Below are 14,243 nucleotides of genomic sequence, written 5' to 3' on the forward strand. Positions count from 1 at the left end.
GGGGAAATAAATTTGATTTTAAAGCAATTTCAAAACAGAACGTACGTGGTTTACAGGATCCCTAACTAAAATGATACAGTCCTCACTAGTATTTCATTTATTCCACTTTTTAAGATTATTGCACCAAAGACAGGGAAAGGCTTCTAGGAGAATAACAAATCTGTGACTTTAATGTGTCTTTTATGGTGCTGTGCAGCTTTCTGATCTAGATTTTAATCATTTGTTTCTGATTATCAGAATGTGTAAATGCAATGCAAATATTTTGTCACATAACTGATTTTGTTTCTGAATAAGTAGGATAAAATATTTTTTGTTGTAAATCATTCACATTTGTAAGAAAATGTTTCATTGAACATCTTTAAAGATTGGCATGCCACCATTATTAACCACTATTTCATCTTTATGTAAGTTAAAGAAAAATGAAGCAAGATTGTGTGTTCTCAATTTGCAGTCTACAAAGTGTGACTTTACTGTCGTAAGATTTCCTGATCTGAGTAAGGGCCTTCTAAATCTAAAATATGTACCTATCTCCCCGCTCCCCACACTTTAGAGTTCATTGTATGGAAAAATACCATCAACATTGATCAAAAGATTTTGAAAATCCCTACCAATTGTTTGTCAGATGTTACAATCTTCTGGTTAATTTCATTTGATTTACTTTGTTCTCTTGCTGATTATTGGCAGACTCAGGCTCTCTGTTTTCACAAAGAACTCATGAAGAGGACGATAGGGAAACCCACGTATGCTTTTGAAGCTAGGGACTATGTTGTAAGTTTACCTGTGACGGCCAGGTCGTGCGGTCACGGCACAGGCACTAACCCCTGTGACAGCACCAAGACTGGGGACCCAGGTGCTCTCTGACCCAGACAGCGGGAGAAGCCTCCTTGTACCCACCCAACCACAGGCTTCTTCATCCCGGAAAGTTGCATGGAAAAAGGGGCCGAACTTTCCAATAACAAGCTTCCTAAAAACGTCAGCGAGCCGAGCTTGTGTTTCTCCCCTTTGCGTGGATTGGGACTGCTGTCTGAGCTGGTGTCACTGAGTGTGATTTTACGGCAGAATCTCACCCCTAAAACGTCGCTGGTCACAGGAGAATGGCAGTCTCGCAGACGGCCGTGTGTGGCTCCCTAACCCACATGCACATCTGAAACAGATGGGTCCATAAAGGACAACCAAAAAAAAAAATCAGCGAAGCCTGAGCAAGGTCACAGAGCAGTGAAATGACCTTCCATGGACCTTAGACCACAGACACTTACATATTCGTGTTCACTGTCCCCTTTCTCTGTACTTGAGGTTAGTACCTGTGACGGCCCAATAACACATGGACCCGCCAGCTCTGTGTGCCCTCATGTGTTATTGACACTCGTGGCTCCCCAGGCTCTATAATCGTTGCCTGAAACTGACAGCTTTTTAGTACTTCAGGTGTCGCGCAGCGCACTTAATGCAGCCTTTCAAAGTATTCTCTTGGCAGGTGATTCAGTTTCTAATTTAAAAGGATCTAACTGGCTGGCTTGCAACTTAAGATGGAAAACCAGTTTACAGTCGTTAAAAAGATTATACTGATGGCACTTCTTGTAGATTATCCATTACCTGTCCACTTCAGAAAATTGGATTTGAGAATGCAATATTGCCTATTTCTATTGGGATCTGTTCTCAATCCTAATGACTTATTTTTATTATGAAGTGGTAATAGTCCTGTGCTATTAGTCTTGATGTTAGAATTCTGTTTTTGGAATGGCTAAGAAAAAAATATATTACTTTAAAAATAAATAAAATTTTAAATATATATATATATATATATATTACCTTAAGCCATGGAAGTAGCCTAATAGACAGCAGGTAGAGTGCCGAGTTCAAATTAGCAACATTTACACGGTAATGTGTGAGGAAACGTTTATATACGGTCATCTGCTTTGCAAGAAAGATATTTGCAAGGTTTTCTGCTGTGCACCAAAAGCGTTGTCTGTAAAAAACTCAAATTGTGATAAACAGATCTGTGCTAAAATTTACAGGAGGGGCTCAAGGCATTATATAGATTGCCTACCTGGACAGCGATCACAAATATGACAGTTTGCATCTTTTCTTCCCAAAACTTTGTCTTGCTATGCCTTTCCTTAAAAGTATTTTTCCCCCAGAGGGAAAATTTCTTTAAAAGCTTAATGTCTATTCACAATGAAGTATCAACTTTGAGTTAGTCTGAATAATAAGATTTTTTAAATCTAGTTAAGGAATTTTTAACACCCTGTTCCCTCCCAATTTAAAACCAAAGGGCCCTGGGGACTTCCTGGTGGTCCAGTGGCTAAGACTCTGCATTCCCGATGCAGGGGGCCGAGGTTTGATCCCTGGTCTGGGAACTAGATCCCACATGGAGCAACTAAGAGTTTACTTGCCAAAACTAGAGATCCCATGTGCCCCAACTAAGACTGGGTGCAGCCAAATAAATAAATACCCAAGTAAGTAAATAAATTCAAGAGGCACTTTCTCTGCCACTCTATCTCCAATGTATTTTTGGATCCTCCTACCAATTGCCTGAACTTTTAGGATTACAACAGCCGAGTAAATATGCACCAAACTCTCAAAATACTGCTTTATTGCCAAAAAGCACGTCTCACCTATCACTGAAGAACCAGTGTTTCTTTTCCTAATTTTGAGATGCCTTTTAATCTGGTTTTGGATCCAGTAATCGGTATAGTTTTGCCAACCTCCAGGCCTAGCAGAATTGCAAACTGCTGTGTCCTGGCAATTAACAGGAAATCCACAGCGAGGAGTAAGTACCCCTCAGTAGTTAAGACAGTTGGCTGTTTCCTAGAGGTCACTTGCAAGAGCAGCAACTTCTGTTAACTCCCCAGGTGCTCTGGAACCTCTGTGGGTGGGGCCCCCAGTTCGATAGAAAGCTCCAGAAGACACCTTCTGTATAGCAGGAAGTGCCTGCAGTACACAGGTAGGAGAGAGCATCCACCTCCAACCTGGTGCTGAGAGGCTTCCTGGTTCCTGCAGGTCGGGTTTCAGAGCATCTTCCAGTCCTTGGTTCCCATTTACCAATTTGAGACTTTGCCTTAGTCCTTTAGGAAATGCCAGTGTTCAGATGTATTAGAGCCCCTTAAGATAAAAATATTACTGATATGTTGTGGAATTCATTGCTTTCCCAACTCTGCCAGTCTGTGGGAAACTTTCCATGGAAAATTTGGTGAACAAAAGTTTCTGTGATCATTTCCATCTTCTATCATCATGACATGTCACCGACTGCAAACTCTTACTAATTTATACTCAGGCTGACATGACCAATCCAGAAGAGTAAGCGGAAGCTCTCCTTTCCTATCTTTATACTTTGCTCTGGCAACATGACCACTAAAGAAAGGTTTGGGTAGATTGGCCCCTCTTGGGAATTTCGGCACAGATCCGCTACAAGCCATGTTCACAAAGCGCCAGGTTGAATTTATGTGTTATGTTAATTCAGTGGAACGGACCAAGTTCCTCTTCTTCTCATGTGTTGTTGTTTCTCTCTCTCTCTCTCTTTTTTTCCCTGTTACCCCTTCGATTTTTACGCGAAGCTTTCTCTCAAGCTGGTAAGCACAATTACCCCATGCATGTCCTGAATCTACTCAGGCCTTTCGGTGTACATTCTGTGGGTGCTGTGCCTCGTGCAACCTATCTTCACAGTTAACTGTCGATGTGTGTTTCCCTTGTGTGTGGCTTTGTTGGTGTTTCCTTATTAGATCTCTGGAATACGAAGGTCCAGAGTCTAACAGAGGTGATCATAATCTTTCCCCATTAAGAAAATTAACGCTTAACTCATGATTTGGTTTTCTTTACCACTGGAGTCTTAAGAGGATGACAGATGACAGATGTTGATAAGCTTTATTTAAATATGAACATAAACATAAATACTAAATATGAGGAAGTTTATGTATCGAATCATTCTAAATGAAAGCAAATTGAATAGCTGAAAGTTGCTCCTCTCCAGGAGCCACAGAAGCAGATGACAATCACTGGGGACCTGAGGGAGGCATGCAGGAATGATGCTGGGCTCAGACTCAGGTCTAAGGCACCTTCGAGAGTTGAAGGTCATGAAACTTTTAAGTTGCTCCGTAAATACATTGGTGCCTTGTGCGTAGCTGATTCAAGAAATCAAAGACAATTTTATGGACAATGAAAAGAGCCTCCTAAGCCTTTCTAAAATGATTTCTTTAGTGTTCGGTGTTTTCTACTTTTAATTTCATAGCCCTAGTAAATAGTCAAACTAATCATTAAATCTATTAAAAGAAACCCTTAACCACATAACCCATACTGTTCTTCAGATATGTGTAAGTTATATAATAAGCTCAAACACCACAGCTGAGAGTATCCTGAAGTCATGGACAGGATGAACTTGACAGTCCGACCAGGAATAACATCAGCATTTTACGCACTGTTATTGAGAATATAGGACAGTATTTATGGTTATCTTTGTAGGTATGTACTATTACATGTGCTTGAGTATATATAAAAGTATATACATAATTTTTTCGACCTGACCTGGTATTTGACAACTGATCCAGCCCTAAAGAGAATTTTTTATTAAATGGAACATTTCTTAGAGGGTAAAATAAAATCCTGAGAAGAGTTCTCGATTAAGGTGTCTACAAGAAGGAAAGATCTAGATGTTTAAATGAACATCAGTATGAATTTGGGAGACAGTGGGTCAATTAACTGGGAATCTGTCAGATGCCAGGGCTTCTTTTTCGCCCTTTATTTGTTCTTTTGCTGAGGTGCTGGCGGCAAAAGATAATATTATCAGACAGTCTTTCTGTTTGAGATATTGTTGCTTGATACCCTCACTTTGAAGCTGATAAAGAAGTTACACAAAGATAGGGTGGATGTAAAAATTATAAATCTCAAGAAGCAGCTCATGTCAAGCGAGCAAGTGTTTGATTCCGATAGCAAGTAAAACAAGATCTCCTTAGAGTCACAGCCATTGAAAATATACATACGTGCCTTCGGCCTGTCTTCCAAACCCTGGTAGGGCCAGTCTCTTTGAGGCCCCTCCAAAGAGTTCAGAAAATCTACTCCAACTCGAAGGCAGAAATAAAAATTCTTTCATGGCAAAATAAATCATAGGTTAGAGTATTGTTTGAAAGAATTCAAGCTTCAAAAGGTGAATACGACAAAGTGAACTTTTGAAGGTACTGTCCAGAGACCTGAGTGTCTTTGGATCTAGAGGAACTGTTGACCTGAATCTCCCATGTAACTAAAATGTTTAAATTTAGTTCCATAATTGCACTGGGCACATTTCAAGGGCTCAGCAGCCACGTGCGGCTACCAGGTCGGATGGTGTGGACGTGTGAAAACATTTCTATCATTGTAGAAAGGTCTTTGGGTCTCACAGCACATAGTGAGGCTCAGAGCATCTGAATGAATGAACGTCGACCACTTACTAGCTTTCCTGCCTTCGGAAGCAGTGCGTCTTCCACCGTTTTGTCACAGTCTAGCATTAAAACACGGAGAAGGCGATGGCACCCCCCTCCAGTACTCTTGCCTGGAAAATCCCATGGATGGAGGAGCCTAGGAGGCTGCAGTCCAGGGGGTCGCTAAGAGTCGGGCACGACTGAGCGACTTCACTTTCACTTTTCACTTTCATGCATTGGAGAAGGAAATGGCAACCCACTCCAGTGTTCTTGCCTGGAGAATCCCAGGGACGGGGGAGCCTGCTGGGCTGCCGTCTATGGGGTCACACAGAGTTGGACACAACTGAAGTGACTTAGCAGCAGCAGCAGCAGCATTAAAACAAAAATGAAAATAAAATCTCCAGTTCCAGAAAACATGCTGATTTAAGTCAATTCAGCATAAGAACAAACTATTGAGCTTTTGGGCTCAGTGACTGAGTTGAGAAAATTGGAAAGCAATTGAGGTTTCAAGTATTATATGGAAAAGGAAAAACAAGCCTGTTTTATTATTATATTGAAGATTAGTTGGCTTCATCTTAGCTTTAGAAGCAAGTCGAGCTTTCTTGGGTTGGCATTAGGGAATAATCACTTCTATTTTGCTTTCACTCAGATCTCGTCCCACTCAAACACGTGCACGCACCCGCGCGTGCACACACAGTTTTTGAGAATATTAGCTGAAAGGTCTTTGGTGGCCTCAGTGGTGAACTATTTGCTGAATCACAAACTTCCAACCCAGAAGCCTGGCATTTTCTAATAAGCAGCCTAGGAACTTCAGTCACAAGCCCCTGTGTAAGCTGCTTGGCAAACTCAAGCTGATTTTGCAATTACATTATCCAGGTCCCTTCTTTTCCATCCACTCCCAAGCAAGTCTGTCTTGCTTTTTTTTTTTTTTTTTAAGGGATTCTAAAGCAAAATCTCTTTTCAAATTCCCTGGCTTATCCCTGGCTATTGAGCAAATTTCTTTCTTTATGAAAATAGCCTCATTTAAGGAAATGATGTGTAAGCGTGGGTAAAAGTCTGGCAAGTCATAGTTGATATTTTCTACTTATAACATATACACAGAGGAAAGAGAGCAGTTGTTTTTGAAAGGGAATCAAGATATCAAAGTATACTTCTTCCAAGACTTCCCTGGCGGTCCAGTGGTTAAGACTCTGCCTTCCAATGCAGGGGGCGTGGGTGCGATCCCTGGTCAGGGCACTAAGATCCCACATGCCGTGTAGTACAGCAAAAAAACAAAGTGTACTTCTTCCGATGAGTTAGAAACAGCTGAGGCTGATTTCAGACATTATGGAAAAGTTGGTTTTGAAACTGGGGGAGTGGGGGCGGGGGTGATTCTCTGCGAATTCTCTGAGATGCTCCTAAAGGTGATAAAAAGAAGTGACTTAGAGGAAGCAGAGGCAAGGAGAGTGGATGGGAGCTGGGGGAGGGTTTTTTCCCTTAATGTCCTTTTCACCCACATTCCTGGAGGAACTAGATGTCCCATCTGCCACTTCACAGGGGTGGAAACTTTTGGCCTCAGGCTCTATGCAGAGACGGGAAGGAATACTCAGCCGGGGTGGGGGTGGGGTGGGGAACAGTGCCATCGACATGAAACAGTTGATGGGGGCACTTACCAGTTTTTTTATTGGAAGAAAACATAAGCCTAAAGCTTCAGTGTTGCCATCGACACTGACAGCGAAGTGCAGACTGTCTCCAGACTAGTTCCTCACTGATTCTCGCTGGGGTCAGAAGTATGTCTTCCTGTCTCAGGGGTCCCTTCCTTGTCGGAGGCTGCGGGGCCAGCATGGAAAACGGTTTGCGGGGCCTTTGCAGTTTGCATGCATGGATTTTTGCATCTCAGCTGGGTGTCGTGGGAAAGAGCTTAATTTATTTCATGAAAACACACGCAGACATCTGCATCGCCCTGGTGTCTGGGGAATCTCCCTGCAGGCTTCTCTCGGTGTCTTTTTTTCAAGGAGGCTTTCTGGCTAATTTCTGTTTGTATCTGCAGGGCGCGACACCAGAAGATTTCAGCAACCTCCCACCCGAACAGAGAAGGAAAAAGCTCCAGCAGAAAGTCGATGAATTAAATAAAGAAATCCAAAAGGAAATGGATCAAAGGTAGAGTGGATTGAAACGACTTATTAAGAAATTCGAGTTCAGTTTGGAAAGATGAGAGGCTCTAAATTAGATTTTAATTTAGGTGGTTGTTTTAGCCAGGTGTTTGGTCATAGCTAGTCTACTGGATTCCTTTATTCAAGACAGAGAGGATTCCTGGGCACTTTGCTGGTGGTCCAGTGGCTAAGACTCTGTGCTTCCAATGCAGAGGGCACAGGTTCAACCCCTGGTGGGGAAACTAAGATCACATATTCCCACATGCCACACATCATGGCCAAAATAATAATTATTATTATAAAAATAAGTAAAGACGGGGAGGATTCTTTTAACAAATAGGTATTATTCTAAGTTTGGGGAACAAAATGCATTATGGTTCTCTCTCTCCTTTTTTTTTTTTGGATGTGTTCACTTACTGTAGTAGCACTACATTTACCACATTGTCACCATGGACTATAGAATCAGGTTAGATAAGAGAATTTCACAAGTACAACGCAACATTCTGTTGTCTGTATGATGTCTGAGCAAACCAGCTTATTCTTAAATCACCTTCCATTATAGGCGATTTATTTGGTTTAATAGTTATGATTTTTATAGAGAAAATAAACGTTCTGCACAGGTTTAAAACGCATTTCTCATTTACCTGTGCATTAGCACTTAAAATACACGTTTCTGTCTCTGCTGTTGCTGGCATTCTACAGACCCTGAGGTTGCAAGGAGTCGGATACGACTTAGCGACTGAGCAACAGCAACTCAGTGTTTTGTAATAACCAATAAGGAAAAAGAGTCTGAAAAAAAAAAGTTAGACGTGTATGTATAACTGAATCACTTTGCTGTATACCTGAAACTGACACAACATTGTTAATTGACTACACGTAATTTAAAAAGAGAAAATCCCCCACTTTCTATATTCTCACTGAGGGACTTCAGTGAGTCATTGAATAATGGAGATTTGGACTTAAAGGATAACCTGAGGGACCTTCCTGGTAGTCCAGTGGCTAAGATGCCACGCTTGCAGTACAGGGGCCGTGGGTTCAATCCCTGGTCAGGGAACTGAGAGCCCACATGTTGTGTGGCATGAAGTCGCCACATGGTAGCCCTACATAGATTCAGTGACATCGAGGGAGTGAGTGACAGTCACTCAGTCGTGTTCAACTCTTTGTGACCCCATGGACTGTGTGGCCCACGGAATTCTCCAGGCCAGAATACTGGAGTGGGTAGCCATTGCCTTCTCCAGGGGCTCTTCCCAACCCAGGGATCAAACCCAGGTCTCCCACATTGCAGGCAGATTCTTTACCAGCTGAGCCACCAGGGAAGCCCAAGAATACTGGAGTGTGTAGCCTATCTCTTCTCCAGCGGATCTTCCTGACCCAGGAATTCAATCAGAGTCTCCTGCACTGCAGGCAGATTCTTTACCAGCTGAGCTGCCAGGGAAACCCAGTGATACTGAAGCTGAGGTTATAATTTAGTTATTCAAAAAATAAACCAAGTTGGCAAGGCAGCCAGTTTAAAAAACCACAGATAAAAAGTGGTTTATATATATATTTTTTTAATCCCTGGAAGAGCAACTCCTGAAAAATATATCACTTTATAAACATTGTTTCAGTATGTTAAAAATAAGAACACATATAATGAACTTTGTTCTAGATTTGAATTAAAAATATACTTTGTGAAATAAAAATTTTGTCTTTGTACTTTTTATAACATCTGGGACCATATATAAAAGGTTTATAAATCCATTATAAACCTCATGCTGTTTACTAAGTAAGCAGATATAGTTTGCCTGGAGTAGCAAGTTATGACTCAGATATCTGAAATGCCATTTTATAAGTGATTGACAGACCCTCCCTAATTGTTTGATTTCATGGAGAACAGTTTCTGTCACTTGGGTTGTGACCATGGTATGACCTTTGAACCCCCAGAGCAGCGCTCGCTAGTAATAAAGCAAATCACCTTCACCTTTCACTGCACCTCTGTCTGTTGACCATTTACTGTATGTAAGGGAATATTCTAGGCCTTGAGGATAAAGAATGAACAAAACATCAAAAACCTCTGTTGTGCAACTTACGTTTTACGCAGGACAAACAGAAAATGAAAGGCTTTGAGCAGAGGTGACATGATCTGGAAAAGGTTGGATTTTTGGTTTGTTTTTGTTTAAAATAATCCAAAAAGGCAAGATGGGAGAGAAAAAATATATATAAAATAGGCAGGACAAATCAAAAGCACAAATTAGGGTGGAAGATTGAAAATACCAAGCGTACTAGACACCCCAGTTCCAATCTGGTTCCACCTGTTTCATTTGCAAACGTTGGACAAGATTCTTAAGCTCTTGGTAGTTGGGTTTCCTCACCATGAAAAGGGAGTTAATATGCCCGCGTGAAGTGTACCAGGGTACCTCAAGGGCTGAGGACAGTGCCTGGCATATTGTGTTTGTAAAATAAAATGAATCAGTATGTTAAATGTGAACAGACTACATGTTCCAATTAAAAGAGATTTTCAAACTGGACAAAAACCTGAAACTAGCACACCACTTGTGTGCCAGTTACAAAAGACACACCCGCTCATTAGGTGCAGAGAGGTTGAGAGTAAAGAACGGAAAACGACAGACCATGAAGGTGTCAGCTAGAAGGAACCGGGTGTGAGAAGACTGACTCTCAAGCCAAGTAACCGCCCCCCACCCCAAACTATTCAGTTCAAAAGAATCAACTTCAGGGCTTCCCTGGTGGCTCAGTGGTAAAGAATCTGCCTGCCAACGCGGGAGGCATGGGTTCGATCCCTGGTCCAGGAAGATCCCACACTGCATGGGGCAACTACCCCATGCACCACAGCTACTAAGCCTGTGCTCTAGAGCCCATGCTTTGCAGCAAGAGAAGCCACTGCAATGAGAAGCCCACGTGCTGTAACTGGAGAGTAGTCCCCACTCCCTCAACTAGAGAGAAGCCCAGGCGACAGTGGAGACCCAGCTTTGTTGCTGTTTGGTCACTAAGTAGTGTCCCACTCTTCTGCAACTCCTTGGACTGCAGCACGACAGGCTCCTCTGTCCTCCGCTATCTCCCGGAGTTTGCTCAAATTCACGTCCATTGAGTTGATGATGCCATCCAGCCCTCTCCTCCTCAGTCTCCCCCTTCTCCTCCTGCCCTCAATCCTTCCCAGCATCAGGATCTTTTCCAGTGAGTTGACTCTTTGCATCAGGTGGCCAAATTATTGGAGCTTCAGCTTCAGCATCAGTTCTTCCAATGAATATTCAGGATTGATTTCCTTTAGGATTGACTGGCTTGATCTCTTCGCAGTCCAAGGAACTTTCGAGAATCTTCTCCTGCACCACAATTCAAAAGCATCAGTTCTTCAGTGCTCATCCTTCTATACTGTCCAACTCTCATATGACTACTGGAAAAATCATAACTTTAACTATACGGACCTTTGTTGGCAAAGTGATGTCTCTGCTTTTTAATATGCTGTCTAGGTTTGTCATAGCTTTCCTTCCAGGGAGTAAGCGTCTTTTAATTTCATGGCTGCAATCACCAGCCACAGTGATTCTGGAGCCCAGGAAAATAAAGGCTGTCACTGGCTTCCACTTTTTCCCCTTCTATTTGCCATGAAATGATGCGACCAGCTGCCATGATCTTAGTTTTTTGAATGTTGAGTTTCGAGTCAGCTTTTTCACTCTCCTCTTTCCCCCAATTGTAATTAGTTTTGAATAAAATCTGTTTTTACTGCTTTAGAAAAGGAAAGAATGTAGCTCTAAGTAACACATAGATTAAAGAAGAAATCATCATAGATATTAGAAAATATGTGAAACAGAACTTAACCTTAACACACATTCTCCACCTACATTTGGGGATGTCATTAAAGCCAATGCTCACAAAGGGAAATTGACAGCTTTCAATACATATTAGAAACAAATTGAATCAAAGAAGATAGAAAAAAGGAAATAAATACTAAAGGAAAGGGTACCAACTAACGAAATAGAATCACATATTCAACAGAGAGGATGAACAGATCCAAAAGCTGGTTCCTTGAAAAGATTAATAAAAATGATAAACCTCTGGAGAGATCTGGAGGAGAGGAATGGGAGATAATGACTTCAAACACCTCTTTTGAGAAGTTTTACTGAGAAATAGGGCAGTAGTTGGAGGTACAGGTCATGAAGTAAAGAGACGACTCGTGAACCTGTGGATGACCGTACAGTCTGTCCCACATCTCTTGCGTCTCCTGCATTGGCAGACGGATTCTCTGCCACTGTGCTACCTGGGAAGGTCATGTACTTGTTGAGCATCTGTTGTATGCCAGGTGTGGTCTGGCCACTGGGGGTGTATCATGTTACCAAAGGGCTTGAGCCCAGAGAGCTTCTCAGAGAGCTGCTGTTCTAGGAGGAAGAGATAGACAATAAGCAATAAGCATAATAACAAGATATGTAATGTTGGGAAGCAATACATGCAGTGGAAATAAAAGAAAGTAGAGTGATGGGACTTGCCCAGTGGTTCAGTGGTTTAAGACTCTGAGTGTCCAATGTTTGGGACCCAGGTTCAACCCATGGTCAAGTCAGCAAGATCAAACCAGTCAGTCCTAAAGGAAATCAACCCTGAATGTTCATTGGAAGGACTGATGCTACAGCTGAAGCTCCAATACCTTGCCACCTGATGTGAAGAGCTGACTCATTGGAAAAGACCCTGATGCTGGGAAAGATTGAGGGCAAAAGGAGAAGGGGGTGGCAGAGGATGAAATGGTTAGATATCGTCACTGACTCAATGGACATGAGTTTGAGCAAACTCTGGGAGATGGTAAAGGACAGGGAAGCTTGGCACACTGCAGTCCATGGGGTTGCAAAGAGTCAGACGCCCCTTAGCGACTGAACAGCAATGAGAGAAATAAGATCCCACATGCCGCACAGCGTGGCCTATGTGTGTGTGTGTGTGTGTGTGTATAAAAGATAGAACAGGGTATGTGGACTGGGAGGGCAAGTGGGTAGAAGGCTCCTACAGAGAACAGATGGTTCATGGCACCCATCATGTGGCAGCAGGATGTGTGGGCTCAGAGGCAAGCAGGCAGGTGGAGGGGTAGTGAAGACATAGAAATTCTCTTCCACTTATTTCTATATTTTGGTTAAACTATTTCCTGTGACTCGCAATGCAGTTGGTGTCATTGGTCTTGTGTTGGGTGGTTAGTGTAGAGTTTCTTTTGCTGACGTTCAGCAAAGTTGTCCACCCTACCGCCCAGTCCCCTGCCTGGCAGGGAGTCATTTGCTCTAAATCTAACAGTGGCATTAACTTGACCATGTTCTGCCCCTTCTCTTTTTCAGAGACGCCATCGCAAAAATGAAAGATGTCTACCTAAAGAATCCGCAAATGGGAGACCCCACCAGTTTGGATCACAAATTAGCGGAAGTCGGCCAAAATATAGACAAACTGAGACTAGAGACCCAGAAATTCGAGGTAGGAAAAAGCTGTTGTGGAAAAGTTTTGTTGGGGGAAAAAAAAATAAAGGAAAGAAACAGAAGTAGGTGTGGGGTCATGGGACGATGAGGCTGTAGAGCACCAGCGTTTCTTTCCCTGTGAGGGATGCAGCGGGAAAAGTCAGGTGTTCCACGAGTTATGATGAAAGGAAAAAGAGACTGTCATCCATTTGCTGTTCTGCTTTTCAGCGTGTCCTGTTTTAGTGGTGTCCCTTAAAGGGGACACTGTTTAAGGTGATAGTTATATACGGGTGTTTTTTGGTTTTCATTTAAGTGTTTCACTTAAATTCACTCAAGTTGGTTTGTCTCACCTTGTGTCGACAGTGGGTATAATTGGGGAGTATACAGTTGTCCATCATCTCAGTGAATCAAAACGACAAATTTAAGAAAGCCATTAATATTTGTAATTGTCTTGCAGGGTCTTTGTCTGGCTTTGGTATCAGTGTCAACATTTTCAAAATATATTCTGGATGTGAATTCCTTTTCATATCTATGATTTGCAGATATTTTTTTCCATTCTGTGGATTGCTTTTCTACTCTCTTCAAGATGTCCTTTGAAGCACAAAAGTTTTTGTGGTTTTTTTTTGACCATACCACACATCTTTCAGGATCTTGGTTCCCTGACCAGGGATTGAACCGGGGCCCCAGCTATTGAAGCACTGAGTACTAACCACTGGACTGCCAGGGAACTGCCAAATCATTTTAATTTTGATGAAATCAATTTATCAGGTTTTTTTTCTCTTTATCACTTGTGCTTTTGGTGCCGTAACTAAGTAACCAGCACCTAATCCAAGGTCACAAACCCTTATGCTTATGTTTTCTTCTAAATGTTGTAGTTTTCCCTTTTCTGTTTAAGTGTTTGGTTCGTTTTGAGTTAATTTTTGTACACGGTTAAAAGTACAGGTCCGGAGTCATTCTTTTTCAGTTGTCCCAGCACCATTTGTCAAAAAGACCTTTTCTCTCCTTGAACTGTCTTGGCTGTTCAAGACAGCTTGTAACTGGCTGTTACAGGCCAATTAATCATAAATACAGGGTTTATTTCTGGGTTGTGGGGGGAACCATCGAAATATGTTATAGTTGTTTTTAAGGACCCATTATCAAAAGATGAAAACCAGTAGGAAACACACACGAGACTTGAAGAAGAAACACAGATAATGAATCTTTCAAGCTGTGAACAAAAGGCTTCTCCCCCCACCCCTAAAACGTAAAGACTAGAAAAATAAATTACTAACTGATAATTCTGATCAAAATAGATTATTTCCAGCCATGAAAAG

General features: G+C 42.0%; 1 protein-coding gene across 20 annotated transcripts in view; it reads left to right on the forward strand.

Annotated features, from left to right (window-relative positions):
• Positions 1 to 14,243, forward strand: part of FNBP1 (formin binding protein 1) — a 132,442-nt gene that overhangs the window by 107,568 nt on the left and 10,631 nt on the right. For 16 of the 20 annotated variants that reach the window (XM_086324523.1, XM_086324524.1, XM_086324528.1 and 13 more), the window contains 2 exons: positions 7,414 to 7,523; positions 12,817 to 12,949. In XM_086324523.1, the coding sequence (XP_086180649.1) occupies positions 7,414 to 7,523; positions 12,817 to 12,949 (243 nt within the window). Of the gene's footprint in view, positions 1 to 684; positions 769 to 3,551; positions 3,567 to 7,413; positions 7,524 to 12,816; positions 12,950 to 14,243 lie in introns of all 20 variants that reach the window. The other 4 variants (XM_086324536.1, XM_086324534.1, XM_086324535.1 and 1 more) reach the window with 2 other exon arrangements.

Source organism: Bos grunniens, chromosome 11, assembly GCF_055505025.1.
Source record: "Bos grunniens cultivar Pamir isolate PY7600 chromosome 11, Bosgru_T2T1.0, whole genome shotgun sequence".
Taxonomy (NCBI): Eukaryota; Metazoa; Chordata; class Mammalia; order Artiodactyla; family Bovidae; genus Bos; species Bos grunniens.